Below are 22075 nucleotides of genomic sequence, written 5' to 3' on the forward strand. Positions count from 1 at the left end.
GCTTGCAGCAAATTCTGCTTCATGGATGGAAAAACAGAGGTGAGAATTTGGGGTTATCATAGGGCGCAGTGGCTTCTGCCTACAATAAAGAACCTTGCAAGCTTGCAGGAAAGCAGAGATGCCAAAACTTAGTAAAAGAGAACATACTTTATATGCATTAATAATAGTCCCTCCTTTCTCCTTTTTCATTCCAACAGGCTTTTGGAAACTGACTACTTTTAATAAGGAGGCTGGTGCCGTTGTGTTTCATTAATGTAAACTGTATGGTTTTAATGGATTTTATATATGTATACAGTACAGTGGAACCTCAGGTTGTGAACGTGGTCTGTGCAGGAGGCACGTTCGCAACCCGCAGCGCTGCGTCTGCGCAGGTGCGGGTTGTGATCCGGCGCTTTCGCGCATGTGCAAAGCATGATTTAGCGCTTCTGCGCATGCGCCAAAACCCGGAAGTAACCTGTTCCGATACTTCCAGGTTCGGTGCGGTGTGCAACCCAAAAACGCGTAACCTGAAGCATCTGTAACCCAAGATACCACTGTATAGTCTTCTATCAATATTCAACTGGTTTTTAATGATGTGGAGGGCCACAGGAAGATCTTTTTATGTATGTATGTAGCTTTTAACTGCAAATATAACAGAAAGAGAACAACCACCCTTTGCCAGCTGACATCAACAGTAAGAATATTCCATCGATCCTGATTTAAATGCATAGATTAATAGAGGCAGTCCACCTAGGTATTTAAGTGACATTGGCCACCATGAGCCATGCATGGAAATGGCAGAGAGATCTTAGAACCAATAATGCTGGATGTTCATCCTTCCAACCTTGCAGTCCCTTTGCTACCAAAAGGCAGCACAGAACCCACTTTCGTTGTCTTACGTTCTAATGGCTGCTACAGTAAGACTGCCTGCCTTCTGTCCCACAATGTACAATGTCCATGCACACAATAATTATGCCACCAGCACATGTCCAAATTATACCAAACGAGACCAGAAATTAATCCTAAGGAATGTAATGCCATCTGCTTTCTGCCACAACTTGCATCAGGGCTGCCTTATTTTAAGCTGTAAAAAATGTACACACAGAGAAAACAGGATGTACTTCCATTTTTTCCTATAGTAAATTAACAATCTGAATAAACATGCTTTATATTTAAATTTAACTTATAAACAAAACCTAAATACCACACAGGTGCCTATATTGTTTGGCTGGTTTGGAAGGCAACCCATAAATCTGGTGAACAGCACCTGGAACCTATTTTTGAAACTATCTCGTTTCAAACCAGCAAACTACTTAAAGGCATCCTCTGATCAGTGCCACTAACAACAATTCTGATGCACCGGGAAATGCCAGTTCCACAAAGGGGAAATGTCCTGATGTTATGCTGAGGCTGTCCCCATCAGTCATTACATGTTTTGCATGCAGAAAATCAGTCCCTGGCATCTTGTGCGAGAATAGTGGTGGGAAACCTGTTGCAGCCTGAGTTCCCTGTTAAACTGCACAATTAAACCACACTAAGAACCATAGCTCTGTGAGGAGAATAGGGGTCTCTGAACAATGCTCAGCACCTTCAACTACAACTCCCAGGATTCTGTGGGAGAAGCCATGACTGTTTAAAGTGGTATGATACTGCTTTAAATGTATAGTGCAGATGGGGCCTAAAAGAAATAAATTAAGAAACAAAATATTATAGACAGACAGATACACAGATGGATGGATGGACACACACACACACACACACACACACACCTTGACATTTGATTATTTATTTTAACTAGCTAATTTCAACAGAAGTCTTTAAGTCATTTACAAATCCCACCCAAAAGGAATCAATGTATGAAATGCAATACGAATTCCACATTCACACCCTACTTTTACAAACTATCTACAGTACTACTGATATCACGTTATACTACCCGTAATTAGATAAGTATCTCTAAACCAGGGTTTCCCAAACTCGGGTCTCCAGCTTTTTTTGGACTACAACTCCCATCATCCCTAGTCAGCAGAACCAGCAGGTCAGGGATGATGGGAATTGTAGTCCAAAAACAGCAGGAGACCCAAGTTTGGGAAACCTTGCTATAAACAATGTACTTAAGTAAAACAACTAAAAATTTAAGGCAGTATTCCCTAATATAATAATAATAATAATAATAATAATAATAATAATAATAATTTATTTGTATCCCACCCATCTGACAGGGTTGCCCCAGCCACTCTAGTACTTTCCATGTGCTGTTCGGCTACAGCTTCTATAACCAATGACAATTGGCCCTGCTGGCTGGGCCTGGCCAGGGAACAGTAGTCCAACATACCCAGAGGGTGCAATTTAGGAAGGTCTGATTTAAGGTCATGAACACCCTTCTTCACCACTATACAGTGGTACCTTGGGTTACAGACACTTCAGGTTACAGACTCTGCTAACCCAGAAATAGTACCTCGGGTTAAGAACTTTGCTTCAGGATGAGAACAGAAATTGTGCGGCGGCGGCAGGAGGCCCCATTAGCTCAGGTACCTCAGGTTAAGAACAGTTTCAGGTTAAGAACAGACCACCAGAACGAGTTCTTAACCCGAGGTACCACTGTAGAGGCCTCCCCATCCTCACTTCGGCACTGCCAACAGAAAAAAAAGAGTGATACTGCCTTTTTATTTAGGGAGCGACAGTTCTGAATTTAAAAAGGCACGTCCAAGAAACAGAAGTGACATCTGAGGGTGCAGCAGCTGGCGGATTCTGGCAGAAACAGCGTTGGCCACCAACATCGCTGCGAGCATCCAGGCAAGGGAAACTGACACCGAGACGCCTGAGAGGATCGTGTGCCAGAGCTGCGCATCCCTCTGCCAAGATCTGTGCGCCAGAAGTTGGTTCCTACTTAGACGCCACCAGAGGAAGAAGCACACTTAATGCCAGCCAGGAGAAGATGTTACATACAACACAAGAACTTCCCTGCTGGTGCCCAATGGACAGCTGCTTCTATCTTTCTCGCCTCAAAAGGCATGCTCTGTGGAGTTGCTTGAAGAGAAGAAGAAGAGTTTGGATTTGATATCCCGCTTTATCACTACCCTAAGGAGTCTCAAAGCAGCTAACAATCTCCTTTTCCCTTCCTCCCCCACAACAAACACTCTGTGAGGTGAGTGGGGCTGAGAGACTTCAGAGAAGTGTGACTAGCCCAAGGTCACCCAGCAGCTGCATGTGGAGGAGCAGGGAATCGAACCCGGTTCCCCAGATTATGAGTCCACCACTCTTAACCACTATATCACACTGGCTAATAATAATCCAACAAGTGTAAGAAACACCAGAGAGATGTGAGCAGAAAAACAGCTCTCCCAGATATCTTTATGCCAGAGACAAAGCAGCAAAAAGTGAAGGGCGGGGGGAATAAATGTGTTTTGAAAACTAAAACTTCATTGGAAAGATGGACTTCCTGGCTCCTGAGGACGCACGGCGCATTGCACAAACACACAGACACACACACAATCAGGGGGCAAACCAATAAATACACCAAGGCAAATAGGCAGGCAGACCAGGAAGGAATAGCGGAAAGGAAGGCCACAGCGGAACAAAGCAAGAGTGATTCAAGCAGCCTGGAGGCAAGGCCAAGGAACCCTAAGGAGGCTGTCAGCTTGCTGCCTTTCTAATGAAGGCTCTTGGAAAGAAAGCAGAGAAGTTCAAGTGGCCTCAGGCTGAGTCTTCCCTCACTCACACGGAGCGCTAAGTCAAACCATGGCTTAACGCAATGAGGAAATGTGCAGGCTCCCAGAGACGAAGGTGCGGCCATAATGCAGGGCCAGGTGTAACAGTTCCCCTAACCATTCCTGATGATGAAACAAGTGTAGGGAAGGCAGCATCAAATCTAAGTGCTCCTATGGCCCTCCAGGTGTTGTGGGACTCCAACTCCCATCAACCCAAGCCAATGTGAGAGCGAATCGGAGCTGTAGTCCAGCAACCTATGGAAGGCTACAGGTTCCCCATCTTTACCTAAGGCTCCATCTGCACCACAGATTTAAAGCAGCAGCCATGTCTTCCCCAAAAGAATTGTGGGAACTGTAGTTTGTTAAGGATGCCAGGAGATTTCAGGGAGATTTCACTCGTAGCTGAGTAAGATTGTCTTCCATGAACACGGTTTTAACAATGAGTCTGTATGTGACTGTGGAGGCCAATTCTGGACCCACACGTCCTTCCACAGTGGGGAAATTGGTTTCCGGGCTGGAGTTGATCACAGTGTGGATTTGCCAAGGGTGCCTTCCTCTTATTCCCCTCAGAGCTACGACTCCCAGAGTGTTTTAACAGTCAATCCCTTTTACAAGGAAACTCTGGGAACTGTAAATTTATGAGGGAAATATGGACCTCTCAAAAACTCTTAGAACCCTTAACGAACCACAGCTGCCAGGATTCTGTGGGGGAAGCCGTGACTGTTTATATTTAAAGCAGTATCACTTTAAAGTGATATCACTTTACACTATATCACTTTATAGTGTAGATGCGGCCTTAGAATATTTACTGGTACAGCATCCTAAGAAAACATACCAGTCAGGACACAGCGCTGGTTAGGGCTGATGGGAAATATACTGCAAAACATCTGAAGGACACAGGGTAGGGAAAGCTGGTGTAGAAGATGCATAGGACACTTAAGGTTCTGATGGAGAAGGATGGGGCTGGCCTGCTCAACCATGAAGAACACTGATTTTCAATTATAAAATACAAAGAGATGAGGTGTTGGCAACGGGAAGTGGCGAGGAATCAAGGTTCATTTCCATTTAATCCTAACATTATCTCTATGAGAAATATCAGAGCCAGCCTTACGTTCCTGGAAAAAAGCAACTGCAATTTGTTGTATATTAAGAAGAGCAAGTGGCAAATGGTGCGCAGAGAGACCTTTTGAACATGCAGAGTTCCAAAAGAAAAGAATGACTCATCCTTCGTCTAAGCACCAGCCACACAGAGTGTCCTGAAGGACTCGGCTAAAGACTCTCCCTCTGAATGAGTTTTGAACATTACCAGATGCTCAGGTTAAGAGACAAAGATCACAAGGTTGAAGACATTTCAGAACGTAATGATTTTGGAAATGTGATGCAGCCAAGTCAGGCTATTAACACTTGTGTTGCTCTAAAGTCTAAACCTCCAAGCTCGCAATGAGGACAACAGAGCAACCTGAGTTTGCAGAGGAACACGTCATGAGCCTGGGTTCACATATGACACTAAGCTTAGACCACAGCTTGCTTTCTGGCACCACAGCAGTAACAGAGGAGTAGGAGAAACCCTGAATTTTGGCAGCATGCATTTAAACAATAGTTTAACTGTGGTTTACAGTGATGTGCAACACTAGCCTAATAGACAGCAACTCTTAATTTATCACATACCACCACAAACTCTAATTGACACCCCATCCAGATGCATCATTCTTAGATCTTACAGAAAACTGACCTGAAAAGGCAGCCTATCAAAATGAAGAATTCTGTTTTATAAAAGCTCTCATCTAAAAGAATGAGGAAAGGTCATAGTTCAATGCTAGAGGATGCCTGTTGCGTGTTTAATGTCCCAGTTCCAATCCTTAGTACATCTGAGACTATTCCGCTAGCCACCAAAGTACCTCTTTGACCCAAATAAAAACAGATGGTTGCATCCAACAAAGTTTTACTCAGAGCGGACTCATAGAAATTAATGAACAAGAAGACTAAGTTAGATCCATTAATGTCAATGTGCCTACTCTGTGCAAAAAATTAGCTGGATACCATCCAAAAGGATCAATTCCTTGAATTGTGCTCAAGTGTCACTCAAATGATTGTCTTTTAAAGAGACTGAATAATTCCTTGAGGCACAGCAGTTCAGGACTAATATTATCATTTGGTGGGTGTCAAATCATCATAATAAAGCTAACTGTTATCTTCTCTTGAAGCCTTTTTAATTTATTTGGTCATTAAAAAACCCCACAATATATGTTCAAAGAATGAGTTTGCTGCTGGATTAAAGTGAATCTACAGCACACGGACAGAAAACCTTCTAAGATCGTAATTACATTTTAAATTTTCAGTTTAATTATTTAGCTATGCCTATTTAAACCATTACAGGCATTGCCTATAAATACACATAACATGAATATTAAAGACTTAAGAGATCCCCTTTCCTTGAACACAGAGCATATCGCTTCTCCAAAGATTGTGCATCTTAAGAGTGATACTTTTCAGTTTTACAGAAGCAGGGGGTTATGTGCCAAGGAGACAGGGCTGCAGATCTCATTGCCCATCAAAATACTTTGCAAACCTAACAATAAGTACGTCCAGGCCCATCTAGTCCAACACCCCGTTCTCGCAGTGACCAACCAGATGCCTGTGGGAGACCCACAAGCAGGACCTGGGTGCAAGACACCATTTCCAGCAGCTAGTATTAAGAGTCCTCCTGCCTCTCGCAGTAAGATACGCCTAGCACCACCTAAAGCAACACAATGGGTTCATGTTAATGAGGAAGCTGACTGGTGCCTGTTCATGCATTATGCAAAACCAGGGGATGAAGAGGATTGGCAGGGGGGGAAAGAGCTAGAGATCTTGCCATATAGTCTCATGCACTCACTTCATCTCAAGCAGATCACCCTCTCCTCTCCTACTGTAGTCTTCTATTTGCAGCAATGCCCACATGGAGGCTTAATGATAGTTAAGAATTAATTAAGAACTGCTCAGAAACCATGGTGTGAAAGGATCTTGCTTAGCTTCACCCACGGCAAAAGCCCAGGTTGGCCCTCACATATTGGCTCAGAAACATACAGGGAGTCCTCGCAGCTGGGCCAGGATCAATGCTGCACGATCAGCTCGCCTCTAGCCCGTCAGAAATCAATAACTGAACATGCAAGTTACAGGTGGCCTGGTATTGCTCATTTTTGGCATTTCCCTTCTTCCACAGGCAGCTGGTGTTTGCTTGAACTTGACTTTTCAGATACACACTGCGCTGTGGGTTGCCAATGAATTCCAATACACTCAACACGCACCCAATTTCCTGATGTAATTATATGGTATTGGAAGTGCCACCCTCAAAACGATTTATGTAAAACTCCTGATTAGATCAGAGCCAGTTATTGGCCTTCCCTGTATCATTATGATTAACACACTTCATAACTATTTATCTATTGTTCGGCGTGCCACCACACTTTAGCCGTGACAGCTGCGGATCAGATGATATTTTTGTTCAGTTAATTATAAAGCATTCTGCAATAACATATATAGAATTGAAGGAGAGAGAGAGGAAATACATTGAGAGCTGTGCACAACTGAAAGATCAGTCTAATCCTGCTGCATGCTAATGGCTATTGCCTGGCCTCCTCTCAGCAAAACCCCTTACGTTTTTCATGAAAATTTATGACTGAAGCCTTAAAAGACAGAATTTCTGGAAATCTGAAGACATGGACTAAAATTACAAATAATCACAATGCCTGTATTGAGAACCTGAAGCTCCTGAAGTTAGTTGGCTTTGAAGAACTTGCACAAATAATTAAGTAATAAGGGAAATAACTGAGACAAGGGGGAAGGGGGAGGTATCAGAGAGGCAATGTTCATGGCACCATCTTTGTCAATGGTGGCATAGGTTGTTCTCTGTGGCACAGAGCCACCTTCTCTCAGCTTCAGATGGAGCCTAACTGGGCAGAGATACCCAGGGGATCATGCCTTGGCAACCACCAGGTTAGACCACATTATATGTGGAGTTGCCTTGTGAAGCTCTATGTTATTTTGATGATCAGTCCGAAACAACAGTTGCAAGGCTGTTAACTGGGATTGGCTTTATGGCCACAATCCAACCAACGCCTTGAGAAACTGCAGCAGCGACCAGTTAGGTCACAAGAAGGGCTGGTCACAGTAATACCCACTTGCCTCCCCCTGTGTCTGTCCATACACTAAGATCTCCAGAAGGTGCTGTTCTTTAGGCACCCTATTTGAAGTGTGGTAGGTGGCAACGGCGCAGAAGGGCCCTCTCAGCACCGGCACCACCATTGTGGCATGGCCTCCTCGGAAAAAACTTGCCTGGCACTTACTTTGATGTCATTTCAGGCCTTTAGTTTTTCCATGGTTTTCTATTTGACCCGCATGATCTAACACTGCCCTCTTTTATGCTAAAGGTAAAGGGACCCCCGACCATTAGGTCCAGTCATGGACGACTGGGGTTGCGCCCTCATCTTGTTCTATAGGCCGAAGGAGCTGGCATTTGTCCACAGACAGCTTCCGGGTCATATGGCCAGCATGACTATGCTGCTTCTGGCGAACCAGAGCAGCGCACGGAAACGCCGTTTACCTTCTCGCCGGAGCAGTACCTATTTATCTACTTGCACTTTGACATGCTATCGAACTGCTAGGTGGGCAGGAGCTGGGACCGGACAACGGGAGCTCACCCCATCATGGGGATTCGAACTGCCGACCTTCCGATTGGCAAGCCCTAGGCTCTGTGGTTTAGACCACAGCGCCACCCGCTTCCTCTTCTTTTATGCTACCCTTTTAAAATTATTGTCTCACTCCTTTTTTGTTTTGATCTGTATTTTTTTGTATTACATTTATATACCACCTTTATCTCCCAAGGATCTCAAGGTACATGGCTCTCCTCCTTTTCTTTTCATTTCATCCTCATAACAACCCTGTGAGGTAGGCTAGGCTCAGAGATGGTGACTGGCCCAAGGTCACCCAGCGAGCTTCATGGCTGAGTGGGGATTTGAACCCTGTTCTCCCAGGTCCTAGACCAACACTCTAACCATTGCACCACATGGGCTCTGCTCTAACTTGAATTCTTTATAAGCCAGGAACCTGTTGGAGGTGAAGCATAACTCAACACACACACAAACACACACACACACACTGTCAGGATGATTGGTGAGTGCTAGTAGAGATAAGCCATATTTACAAAGATTTATTGGTTTCTTCAAGCTATATACAAGAGCTCAAAAGTCCGTCTCCGATCATGGTGAGTCAGTTGCCTCGACTGAAGAGGCTTTCCATTTTCCCCAGCATATCCATTTCCTGAGCCCAACCCCCTTCCTTCCTCTGCTACGAGAGTGGCTGGGCCCCGGAAGTGGCTCCCCCCTCTCAGATTCATTGCCTCCTGACAGCCCTTCGTCACCTTCCTCGTCCGAGGAAGAGCAGCTGCTAATTAAAGGAACCTGATCTCTGTAAGTACCCATTCTCTCCCCCTTCACTGACTCCAATTCCCTGACACACACACACACACACAACTATAAAAGGAATAAGGAGCATTGAATACAACCATTATGACCTCTATTCAAACCCTCCAATTCTTTACCATAAAACAGGGATGGGGAACCTCAAGCTCGGGCGCCGAATGCAGCCCTCTATCACACACATCCTGCCCTCAGTCTACCTCCCTCCCTGGCCTTGCTCTCCCTCCCTGGCCTTGCTTTGCACCCTCCTTCAGCGTTTTTGCCTGGCTGGAATGTGTCCTTGTTCTCGTAGAATGTTTCTTGTTTGCCTGGATGAAGGACAGAGATGTGTGTGAAAGTGTGTGCAGAAATTAGTCTGCTACACCAAGTTAAATTCACATTAATTGCTCTGCCCACTTTTGCCTCCAGCTCCGCCTGTCGCTGGCATGCGGTCGCCAGAAGATTGGCCAGAAGAGAATGTGGTGGGTCAGATTCAAAATGGTTCTCCATCCCTAATTTAAAAAGAGGCACATCAATCTTATTTACTCTTCAGCCAACACATGAAGACAACAAGCCCCGTAAAACTGAAAATTGTCACCTCTAACAGGAAAGGCCATCACCCCACTTGCTCGGGTGGTGGGGGCAGGGAAACAGGATCTAAGACCATTTATCCTATGACTCCGCAATGAATAACTCTTGAGAAGAACAACTCTTGTGCCCGCAATGATTTGGTAGCATTATGCAAAAACGTGCTCCCTGACAGCCTCCATAAATGTTAACCACTCCAGAATCAAAATGGCAGTTTATATGCTTCTGGGGGAGTTGCACATATGACTCATTTGACACAGGAACACAGGTACGGGAGCAATTTTCAGGAGAATTCTCTCGTGAATGGGGCGGGAGGGGCAATGTTAGCAAGGCCCAATTACTCATTCTCTCGCCAGAGTTGCAAAGTAATGGTTTGCATTTCATGACACACCTATGCCTCAGAGACCTTTGGGAAGAGACTACTACAGAGGGATTACGTGCTGTGATGATGATAATCTCAGCTATAACTAATTCTTCCAATTAGCATGCTGGAGCACGCCATGCGTAACATTCAAAACCACAGTGTCTTTGGGAACCGGCTTAAGCAGCCGGAGGCAGGAGGGCAGGCTTGCTGCAGCCACGGGACCGAGAAGTGGAGGAAAGAATAGAGGCGGCGGCAGCCATAACAAGGAAATCTCTCATTTCCCTTTATTTATTTGTTACCCTGTAGGGTTAAGCATTGATGGGGAAAGGAGCAATAATTAACCAACCAACAAGCAAGCAAACTTTGCACCAGCAGATGAAAGTGTACAGAGTTGCAACTGACTAGTCCCACATTCAGGCACTCCAGAGTGCAGCTAGTTGCTGCCGAAAGGAAGGGGAGAAAGAACCAGGAAACCACTGGAGAAACAGGCTACCTAACATCATGGTGACACCCAGGTGCCCTGCTTCACCACCTGAGGCAAAACAGGAAAGTGCTGCTCTGCAGCCCCCCTGACAAAGTCCTCCTTACCCGAGCTGTGAGGCAGCATCCGCAAAGCGGCGACAGTGGGTTCCGACAAGCTCTCGGGAGATATCAGCAAGATCTCGCGGGATTTCGCCAGAAGCCGCCACTCGTTGGAGGTGGTGAGACGTCTGTAGGGGCACTGCCCAAGGCAGCTACTTCAAACCGCCCCACGCATGGTCCGGCCCTATGACACCACATGACTGACAGTGGGCCGTAGCTATCGAACTGGTCTACCAGGAGCAAACAAGTTCAGTGGCTAGATCTGCTGGGCCACTGACCAGATCATGTTCCCCAACTCATACCTTAACTGGCAGCACTGTGACCTCCAATTCGTTGTCTTGGCCAATGCTGGAATTTAGGGTCATGCTAGAGGAGGAGGAATGCAACAAAATGGGGCTTTCATTGTACAGACACACGTACAATGTAGCAAACATTAACATGGACCAGGTTCTAGTCTGGTGCCAGTTCCCCTGGAGAAGGCAGCAAGGTAGGTCAGGATGCAGGGCCATGGAAGCAAGCAAGCAACTTGCTCCAACAAGGGCTAAGAGCAGATTCAGGCCTTTTAAGCCAGACTACCTCTTGGGGACTCCACCCCCTTGTGGAGACCACCAGGTTCTTAAAGGGCAAGCCATATGGTCTGAAGATGGTCACTTCTCTCCTCTTCTGTTCGACACCTCCTGCACCAATGGACCAGCAACATGCAGAGAAGGACACCTGGTTCCTTCGGGCTCAGAGGAAGGCCCCTGTGAATTCTAGCCCCACATGCCCTGGTGGTACAGCAGGATCTTCTGGGGTCTCCTATCTGACAACCACAGTCCCAGTGGTCTCCTAATCTCCAGCAGCAGCTCAGAGTCTTGAAAACAATCCTGCTCCTTAGCTGGTGCAATTGCAACCATATCCCTCAACATTGAAGGAGTAGTAAAGAGACATTAACAAGGGCGACAAAATCCAACACTCGGATTAATCCGTCACAAGCAGGCACCTCTGCAGATATTTCCTCAAGTGCTTCAGACAAGCAGAATTTGAAGAGGGCTGTACGATTTGTCAAACATTTCAAGTGCCAAATTTAACCTTTTTTTCTGACAGAAGCTGAGCCTCATCCACCCATAAATATTCATAGCTGGAACTCCAGTGTATGCCTGCCTCAACAGAGCATCTCAAACACCGGGGCCGAATGACCAGCATATTAAAGCTTCTGGCGTAAAGTGTTATCTTCAGCCAGCAAAGAAACAGACAGCAGCTTGGATTCCAGCTGGCCTTTCCTGCCTCGGCCTTCCCACTGCAGCCCCTTCCCCTACCCCCCCACCCCCCCCCCATCATAAAATCACATAAAGGGATTTTATAAGCATCTAGTTCAAACCCACTCTTGATGCAGAAAACTCAGGGCTAGCATATCTCAAAGAAAGGGCAGCCCAGCCTCTGCTTAGACCTCCAAAAAGGGAGACTCCATCACCCTTTCAGGTAACTAGGGCAAAGTTGGTAGAAACTGCACCAACAGGAGCAGTTTCTCTCTCTCTCTCTCTCTCTCTCTCTCTCTCTCTCTCTCTCTCTCTCCCTCTCTCTCTCTCTCTCTTTTAGCTTGAGGGCCACAATCCCTTCTGGGCAACCTTCCAGAGGCCGAAATCCAGTGGGAGGTGGGGCCAGAACAGAGGCAAAAGTGGGCATGGTGAGGAGTGTAGCTTTTACCTTTGAATGGCAGGCTAGAGTCTACAGACACCCCTCTGTCCTCCATGCAGGCAAACAAGAGGCACGATCAGAGTTCAGCAACACATTCCAGACAAGCAAACACACTCAGGCTGCAAAGCAGAACGTGAGGCTCCCCAGCCTTGCCATGCATGGACAGATAAACTTCTTAAGATCTAAGCCAATGCTGTTCATAATGTACACAGCAAGTTCAGCATTGAGGCCTATAATATACAGAAAAGAGCCTTGGCTAACCACCAACCAACTTCTGAGATCACGGTAACTTAAAACTGATCCATGAGGCTTAACTGTAATATTTAAGCTGCAGGGCAAGCTTCGTCGCCTAAAGTGTCACTGTGTGCAAAGAGACGGGGGAGATGGCGCTGTTGAGGGCTTGATGCTTAGTGCTACTCCTCTCCCCTCTGTGGTCAATTTATTTGCGGGTTAAACCAAAAGCCCCATGCATAAGTGCTCTCCATTCATTCAAGTCCATGTGCAGAAAAGGAAGCAGGCATCATGGCACTAGTTGGGTCCATCTACTGACTAGGGATGGGCAAATCTGTCCATTCCAGTTCCTTTCTGCTTCTACTTTTTCCAGCCTTCTGTCCTGTCCTCCACATTATCCACATTAGTTTATGTTGTTGTTGTTGTTTCAAAAAGTCCTCGTGAAAATTCGTACGTGTTCTTGTGCGAACTAATAGGTGCATTTTTGCACACACCTTTTGCCTGATGTACACATTTTTTACAAAGCATGCTTTCAAAAACATAACGCATCTCTTTCTGTTATTTTCACTAATAGATGCACATTTTAGCTTGGCATATGCACTTCTGTACACATCACTTGGCTGAAGAACTTCACTGCGAAATTTAGAGAAGTGCAATTTTGAGCAATGGTTGCGTTTCGGTGCGCATACTATTTTGGACAGTGCAAATCGGGCCTTCAGACAGAAACTGAATAAATTTCTCCCCATCCCTGCTTCTGACCGTCACCTATTTGGTAAGAAGTATGAAAGCTTTTTGAGTACAACTGTAAGCACGCAGGCTCCTCCAGGCAAGCAAATCGGGAGCACCAATCCCACAGGAGTCCCAATACTTTGGAGGTCCCCGAAGCACTCCCAGCATGGGTTCCAGTAACCCAGCTGGAAATAAAGTCCTTGATCTCCCAGTTAAAGTCAGGGAAAGCTCCAGGGCCTGATTCAATTATACCTGAACTTTGGAAGGCTAATATGACATGCTGGGTCCTTGCACCAACATCTTTGTTTGGAGGTTCAAACAAATTATTAACAAAGCCCATGGCTAGATTTCTCACTCTGGCTGCAAAAACACGAGAGAAAATCTTCCCCCGATTCATTCATTCATCCATCCCCGGTTAAAACCTGTCTTGTTCGGCTGCTGTTCTCAAGCATTACAATTTTTAATCTGGTTATGTTACGTTATTTCTTTTTAACTTTCTCTTAACTTCCATATTTCAAAGTATCTTTTTTCAGAAGTGGTTTAGCTATACCTGATATTTTGTTTTACAACCCAATTTTATGTATTTTGAATGTTATGGTATTTTAAGTGTGTGGCTGTTGGTTTTTCTTTGGTTCAGTTTTAAAGAATCTGCATCTTTAGAGGTACCTGGACATGTGCAGATGAGAACGTGCAGGTTCCCCCTTTAGACCTTCTGTCAAACATAAGGAAGCAGAAGAAATATTGACACCGAGGACAGAATCCATTCACCCTAGTCCTCCCTAGGGTTTCACTGAATGCCTGGAGGCACTTCTGAACAGAGCTATTATCAGGCACATAAACAGTGAGAAACAAACCTGCTCATCCACTAATTTAAGCTGTGGGGAATAATTTCTCACTATAAAACCGAGTGAGAAATTGTTAATTGTTATTGAGCCCTAGGCCCAATAGACTGTCACAGGGTGGGGTGGGGGTGTGCAGAAGAAGAGGACATAACAGATTGCTTGGAGAAAGACAGATAAAGGAAAGTAGGTAAAGTAAATGCTGGTTTCCCCTGTCCACTAAAAATATCTTCTGATCAGCCCTATGATGCACAGACAGGCACCTAGGAAAAGTCAGTGCTAAGACCACCTAAGACCTTTAAAATTCTGCATTAAAAATGGGTCAAACAGGCCCTGCTAATTTGGAAAGCAGTGATGAAATATCACCCTCTTTGGTTTGGTATTGAATATTTATAGCCATAAGAAGCTAGAACTTTAAGCTGTTGGCAGTGCTAGCTTAGTTAACTGGGCAATGTCTAAGTCTAGACCTTGATATCCAGAAGGGACTCTTTTGATATCCAAAGGAGACCCTTTGAAATGAATGGGCCTGAATCAGTATTGTCAATTAATTTTAGTGGGTCTAAAATGAGTAGCAGGAACATTGGCTACAACCCAAAGTCACTTACCCAGCTGGTAAATATAGACAATGTACTTGCACAAAATGATTGACTATTCATACATATTGACATTTCCAATTGTAGTAATTCTCTGGGATATTTGTTTCCAACCCAACCCTTTAAAAAGTGACTTAAAGACAATGTATTATCTTGACTTGTCTGCTTCCTCAAAACTTCCAGTAATTTCATCAGAAACCATAGGGAAAGCCTTGGTTGTGGTTTGTGGCAAGTCTGGAAAGGGGTAAACCATAAGCCCTAGATTCAGAAAACCTGCTACACTACACAGTGTATGGCACACAACAACAAAACAACTAAGGAAGCGCAAACCAGCCCAGCCACAATTTCCTCTCCAGTAGCCTTCACGTTTCCTTCTTCACACCAAGCCATGCGTGGGTTTTTTTTTGGGGGGGGGAGTAGCTGCTTATACATTTCAGAAGCCTAAACGAGAAAACCTAAGTATCTAAAATAATTAACCAAGAAAGAAAGAAAGAAAGAAAGAAAGAAAGAAATTAAAGGTTATCAAAACTAAGAAAAGCTTGTAAAATTTCTTTCAAATTTCACATAAGTAGTATTACTCCAACTGTAATTTTTATATAGCATACTTTTTATATAGCAAAACACTCTTACCTCAATTAGCTTTCTTTCATAAGCATTTGCCAGTTCTTCGTGGTTTTCTACTTGTTTTTGCTCAGGAATGGCAAACTCACTATCTGTGTTCCAAAGGTTTGGCAATACTGAAAGAAAAAAACAAAATGCACAGCGCTAATTTAACTCAGGATTTTAAAAAACCCCAATCCTTTCTAGAACCTTAGGCACTGCAGGCCCAAAACCACCACTGGACCTCAGAATTGGTTTGCATGAGCCACCAAGCCCGCTGGGCTCACATAACACAGAGACGACTCAGCTCTGTGTCCAAGAAACTGGACACAAACAGGCATGTAAAGCAAAAAGTGAGAAGGAATTAGCAATGGGGATCATTGTGCCCATTCCGTTGGCCAAAGTGCCAGGCAGATTTTGCACCTGTCCACAGGGCTGTCTCACAATTTGTAGTAGCTGGTGCTGAATGCTCACAGTAGGCAGGATTGGACCCTCTGAATTTATGTGCAACAAGGTTGCCTCGCCATCTTTAAGACCTGCTGGTGTGGTATTTATATTCTCATGTACAATCTACAGAATTAGAGTAAAGCAAAAACACTGGATATTGCCTTAATAGTTATTGCTCCAAAACATAACAAAGTAAGAAGCCACATACTGAGCACAGACGGGCCATTCTAGGAAACCAATTTAAAAATAAAATAAAAATCAGTGCAGTTTTGAAATTAGTGGCTGAAATGGGTGCTTAAAATCCATGCCATTTTGAAAAATCCAGTCCGCCATCTTGATTCAAAATTGTGACCAGTTGTATCCAAGCCTAGGTGAAAACTTGCCCCTTGATCTCAGAAGCCATAATGTAACATTTGATTATGGTATCTTAAAAGGTGTTCAAATATACACTGGATAGCGAACAAACAACTTTCCAAAGGTAAATAAAGGCCAGGATTCAAGAACTTACTTGGTTAGTTTATAACTAGCTTTTAAAAAATAGGTTCATTTAATCGTTAAGAGGATATTCCATATTTTAATCAAACTATTATTAAACTGTTGGGAGCATTTTCCACACTCCCCATCTTTTTAACAACACGGGATGTTTTTTTCTGCTGCAGTAAGTAAGCACATTTAAAATAACCTCCAGATCTGTTTCTGGAACTAAATGCCGTAAAATAATCTACAAGTAGTTTACTGAGCACAGCTTCTACAGGGATCACTGAGCAGACAAAGTACTTTGGAAAGAAGATGCTGCATAAATCACACACACACACACAATCCTAAAGAAAGCATTAGAAGAAAGCTATCTAAAGGGCTGTCACATGGAGGATGGAACAAGCTTGTTTTCTCCTCTTCTAGAGGCTAAGACCCGAACCAATGTAGTATGGCAGGCCCTGCCCTATGGACTCCTTGCCAATAGAAGTTGGGCAAGAGCAGGGGTGTAGGAAGGGGGGCAGACCACCCCAGGTGCCCTCACTGAGGGGGTTGACATTCGGCGCACCGCCCACCCGCAACTCCCAAGCCTACCCGGAGCCGTCGGGGTAAGGGGGGTAGCTGCACCGCTTTGCCAGTGGCAGTCCCCTCTTCCCCCTTTGTTTTGACAGCTCGGGGGAGGCTTGGGAGTCACGGGCGGGTGGTGGCTGAATGTCCGCCATTGGCGGCTCGCTCCACCACTATGGGTGGCTCGCTCCGTTCCCGGCTGCAGGGCACGCACGCCACTCTGGGCATCCGAGCGGCTATCCCGCACCTGGGAGGGTACCCTCCTTGCTACGCCCCCCTCGGGAGCGCACCCGCCCTGGGCAGCATGGGCATATGCTGCGCCGCTAGGCAAGAGTCACCCCCTGTTTTCTTTTAGACATCTTTTCCAACAAATGTTGTTACTTTCGTTTTCCAATACAGAAAAAGCAGTAACAAAGAAGAAACAAAAGAGAGCGAACCAATAAAGGGGGAATTTTAATTGTATTGTTCAAACGGGGCTTTGGAACAATGATTTGTTGCCATTTTTAAATTAATTTATTATTATTTCCTTTCAGGAGCTCAAAGTGGTGTACAGTGGTACCTCAGGTTACATACGCTTCAGGTTACAGACGCTTCAGGTTACAGACTCCGCTAACCCAGAAATAGTACCTCGGGTTAAGAACTTTACCTCAGGATGAGAACAGAAATCGCGTGCTAGCAGCGGCAGCAGGAGGCCCCATTAGCTAAAGTGGTACCTCAGGTTAAGAACAGTTTCAGTTTAAGAACAGACCTCCAGAACAAATTAAGTTCTTAGCCCGAGGTACCACTGTACATGGTTCTTTCTCCCCATTTTATCCTCAAAAAACAACCCTTTGAGGTAGGTTAGGCTGAGAGAAAGTGGCCAGTCCAAAGTCACTTGCGCACTTTTTGACTGAGCAGGGAGGGATTCAAACCCTGATCTCCCAGGTCATAGTCCAACATTCTAACCGCTACGTTACACTAGCTCTTAATTCTTATTGATGCACCTTTGATATATTAACTGAAGTTATGCTTGTAGCATTGTGTTTTGACATTGCACGCTGCCCGGCTGTATGCTCCACGGAATATTTAAATCAATAAATCGCAAGAGCAGGAACGTTATACTTAGGTGGTATTAGAGAGCTCGCAAAACCTTTAAATGAAATTGCTAAAGAAGGGGGTGCAGGAACACATTCCTATGGAGAAGACGAAAAGGTCGATACATCCGTCGGAGTGCCCAGAGGAGGCTGAGATTTGGGGCTCTTGATCCGCCTCCTCACACACACAGCCTGTTTCTGTGTTGTTCAGAATCAGCTGCCAGCAGCCAAGAAGCCGCAACCCTGTACGTGTTTATTCTGGAGTTAAGTCCGACTGAGCACCGCAGGAATTAACTTCCAAGTAAACATAACACGGATTATTCCTGTACGTTACGAATCTTGTTTATTTATGTAGCCAGAGCCATCACACAAAAAACGAACCTGCATGTTTGAAGTCTTACTGAGTGAAGTGGCATGAGTCAAAGGAAACATTATTGACAAGGCAAAGTAAGGGGGAATATTGAGAGGCATGTCGGGGAGTGAACAGGGAACTTTATTATCATCAAAGAATCAGATTCATTATGCTTTTTTATTCCAAAATGAACCCTTTCAACCCTTAATCCATTAATGAATATCCAGAGGGGGTCTAGCTTTCCAGTTTTTAAATGACCGGCTTCAACCCTAGAAAGCTATAGGGAAGCTATGGGGGAGGGCCGTAGCTTAGTGGTAGAACATACGCCTTACATGCAGACGGTCCCGGATTCAATTTCTGGCATTTCCAAGTAAAGGCTAGGAGAGACCCACTGCCTGAAACCCCAGAAAGCTGCTTCCAGATAGTGGAGACAATATGGAGCAGGGACAATATGGAGTGAAAAGTTTTCTGACGTGCAAAAGGTGCCAAAATCCTGGTGGAACAAGCGCCATTGGACGTTCATGGCTCTGCTTCAACTCATGACTTGTGGGATGCTGCCATTTTCAGCCCTATCAAATAGGACTGTGAGTAAGAAAATGTTTGGGAAGCCCTGAACCACGGCAAGTCTTTACTTCCTTGATTATATTACTTGGTGTTTGTTGGGTGTGTGTGTGTGTGTGTGTGTGTGTTTATATATGTTCAGTTGATTAAGCTGTATATTTGGGGAGGGTGGGTGGATTCTCACTGAACTTATCTCATCTCACATTATTTCCAGCAGTCATGGAAGCAAGAAAGATGGGATGAAAGCAGATGAGAACACTCCCAGCGACAGTGCTGTTCAATAGCACAGTTCTATTGTGTTTCTGTAAGCTGCCGTGGGGATCCTTCTGGACTAAAAAGCAGGGAGGAAATCAAACGGAATAAAACACAATTAAATAAAAACAAGAAGGGGAAACTTGCCAAAAAATCTCCTGCAGGAAATGGCCAGCCGACTGAAAAGCCCTTCCAGCTCATTCAGCCGCATATTAAACACCCAGGACAAATGTACCAATAGCAAAAGTACATCAGAACTATATAAGGAGACTCCCAGACCCTGGGCTCAAAGAGGCTGTAAGTCTGTCATAATGCAGCCGTTTGTTTGTTTGTTTTGTTTGTTTTGTTTTGTTTGCTTGCTTGCTTGCTTGCTTGTTTGCTTCCCACCTTTCCCCCAGAACCAGGTTGCTTACAAAAATTAAAACACACAGCGTTAAAACACAGAAAGCTATGAACCTATAAAATATAATAGCTAAGAAGTGATTAAAATATAATGGAATTAAAATGAAGTAAAAACCACATCATGAGAAGGGAAGATTCCCTGGAAAAGACCCTGATGTTGGGAAAGATGGAGGGCACAAGGAGAAGGGGACGACAGAGGACAAGATGGTTGGACAGTGTTCTCGAAGCTACCAGCATGAGTTTGACCAAACTGCGGGAGGCAGTGGAAGACAGGAGTGCCTGGCGTGCTCTGGTCCAGGAGGTCATGAAGAGTCGGACACAACTAAATGACTAAACAACAACAAACCAAATCTATCACTGCATAGGTAGTAGATACACAAGAGAGTAAAAAAACAACAACAACAACAGCACAACACATTTAAAAGGCGTTTCCTTAGACAGCAAAAGCCTATTGGAATAAATCAGTTTTTACCTGCGGGTGGAAGGACATAATATAAAGGTAAAGGGACCCCTGACCATTAGGTCCCAGAACAAGACTAAAAAGCAGACTGGGGGAGGGAAAGAGAAATGCCCCCTTTTAAAATCAAATAAACTGAGTCTGAGAAATGTGGTTGAAAATGCGTAGCAGCAAACGAGCAAAACAGAGAGTTAGATCCAGACTAAGTTAGCTGAACTTGGATCTTATTGAAATTCAGTGCAAAGTGTTAGTCATGGTTACGTCAAGTCCCATTGATTTCTGATGGGAAGCAAGTCCAACTAACCCAGTCCAGATCCAACCCATATGGGACGAAGAAACAGACGAACCCATAAATAGTGAGAGCTGTTGTTTTTTGTGATTATTTAAGCAAACCAGCCTTGTCAAAAGGGCCCCTTTGCCACAGACCTTCAGCCAGAGAGTTTGGCGTTTGCCAAGCTCAGCAAGCAGTCAAACTGCTTACAAGCGTCATAGGCAGATACAATGCAAATGAAGTCGGTGCAGAAGGAGGAAGAGGGAAATCAAAGAGCTTGAATGGAGCCTTTGATCAGAGAACTTCAATCAGCCCAATAAATAAAAGCATTAAGAGCCTGCTGCTGAGTTTGAACAGCAGGGAATCCCAAATCCCACTGGCCCTCCACTCCTAGTATTGACAATATAAAATTGTGGTTTTTTCCCTGTCGCCACTCCCCAATCACACAAGAATCCCGTAAGTCCCATATTCTACATGCCCCAACACCAGAAGTTTATGGAAATAAAGGCATCCAAAGTCTGAGTGGAACACTGGAAATGTAACCCTGCTGCTGAAATGGGAGGTTGTGTGAGTTATTTTTGGTTTTATTTATTTTTGGAGTATTTAAAATATTTGTTTTTTGCTGATTTTGCTTATAGTTTTAACCTTTTTGTAAGCCACTGAGGGGTGTTTTTGCAATCAAGCAGTAGGTATATAGATATAGATATAGATATAGACTAGCAGGGAGTGCCCAGTACTGGTCAGGTATTTTTAGAAATCAGAAAATACTGTGATTTTTAAATGGATAGTGTGGTGAGTTTGATGGAGTCAATCCAAAGCCAGGTTTTGGTCTGCCATCTTGACACAAAATGGCAACCTGGCACCCCAATATCAACGAGGACTGCCACTCCCACCTTGGGAATCCTTGCGCTGCGTTTGGCACTGGTGTCTTGAGAGGTGGCCAAACCGATGCCAAAAAAATGAGTGAGGGTCTGGAAGGAAGCAAGAGGGACAGCATTGGACACGTGTTCTGGGAGAGAGTTCAAGGCACGAAGGGAGGAAGGGTGGTGGTGGAGGAGGAGACCTTCATCTAGCCAAGATTTAGGAAAGGGACAGACTTAATTTCAGAACTGAAAGGAAAGGGGGCCAAGGGATATAAGATCGCTTCACAAACAAGACCTCATTTTCTTTTTTCCATTTTGATTCATTGCTTGCATTCCATATTCTAAAAATGATCGAAAGCATTGGCTATAGAAATGTTGGGTTAGCTTTGCCATGGCGAAGGAGAGGGGAATATTTTTCACTTGAGGGGCAGCAAAGGAGGACAGAAAAACAGGAGTAACTCATACAGCAGGTTATATTCTGGTCAAGGATAAGACCTGTGCTTCTATACACACACACACACACACACACACACACACACACACACCCCTCCAAGCAAGCAAGAGCTCAAGAACATGAAAGGCCTGGAGGGGCAGACTCCGTTCTCAAGCCTGAAGCTTACCACTCCTGCCCTAGCAGAAAGTGCTTTAATAAGACAAGGCAATATAGGCTTCACCCTTCCTGCTGTAGACAAAGTCTCAGGGGCAGAATGAGGGGTGGGGCAATGGATTAAATGTACAGGGAAGACTGACCCCCCCCAAAAAATAGCATTTCCTGTCTACTCTACGCACAAATGGTGGATTCCTCATTTAAGGCAAACCCACTGGACATGACTCAGTGCTATCAGTTCTGAACTCGCTGGGGGAAACAGATCTGGAGGACTTGATGATGATGATGATGATTGTTATTGTTATATTCCAGGACTCTGTCGTGTCCCTTGAACACCAGCTGAACACCAGTTTTATCATCATAAAAACATGAAAAATAATTTCTCCTACCATTTACCTTATTGCACACCCTCAAGGGGGTGG

At 44.7% G+C, this 22075-nt stretch overlaps 1 protein-coding gene across 8 annotated transcripts in view; it reads right to left on the reverse strand.

The window, feature by feature from the left end:
* Positions 1-22075, reverse strand: part of SNX29 (sorting nexin 29) — a 213430-nt gene that overhangs the window by 125928 nt on the left and 65427 nt on the right. For all 8 annotated transcript variants that reach the window (XM_083585054.1, XM_083585060.1, XM_083585057.1 and 5 more), the window contains one exon: positions 15358-15464. In XM_083585054.1, coding sequence (XP_083441180.1) covers positions 15358-15464 — 107 coding nt within the window. The remainder of the gene's footprint in view (positions 1-15357; positions 15465-22075) is intronic.

This window comes from Podarcis filfolensis (assembly GCF_964270895.1).
Source record: "Podarcis filfolensis genome assembly, chromosome: 14".
Lineage (NCBI taxonomy): Eukaryota > Metazoa > Chordata > Lepidosauria > Squamata > Lacertidae > Podarcis > Podarcis filfolensis.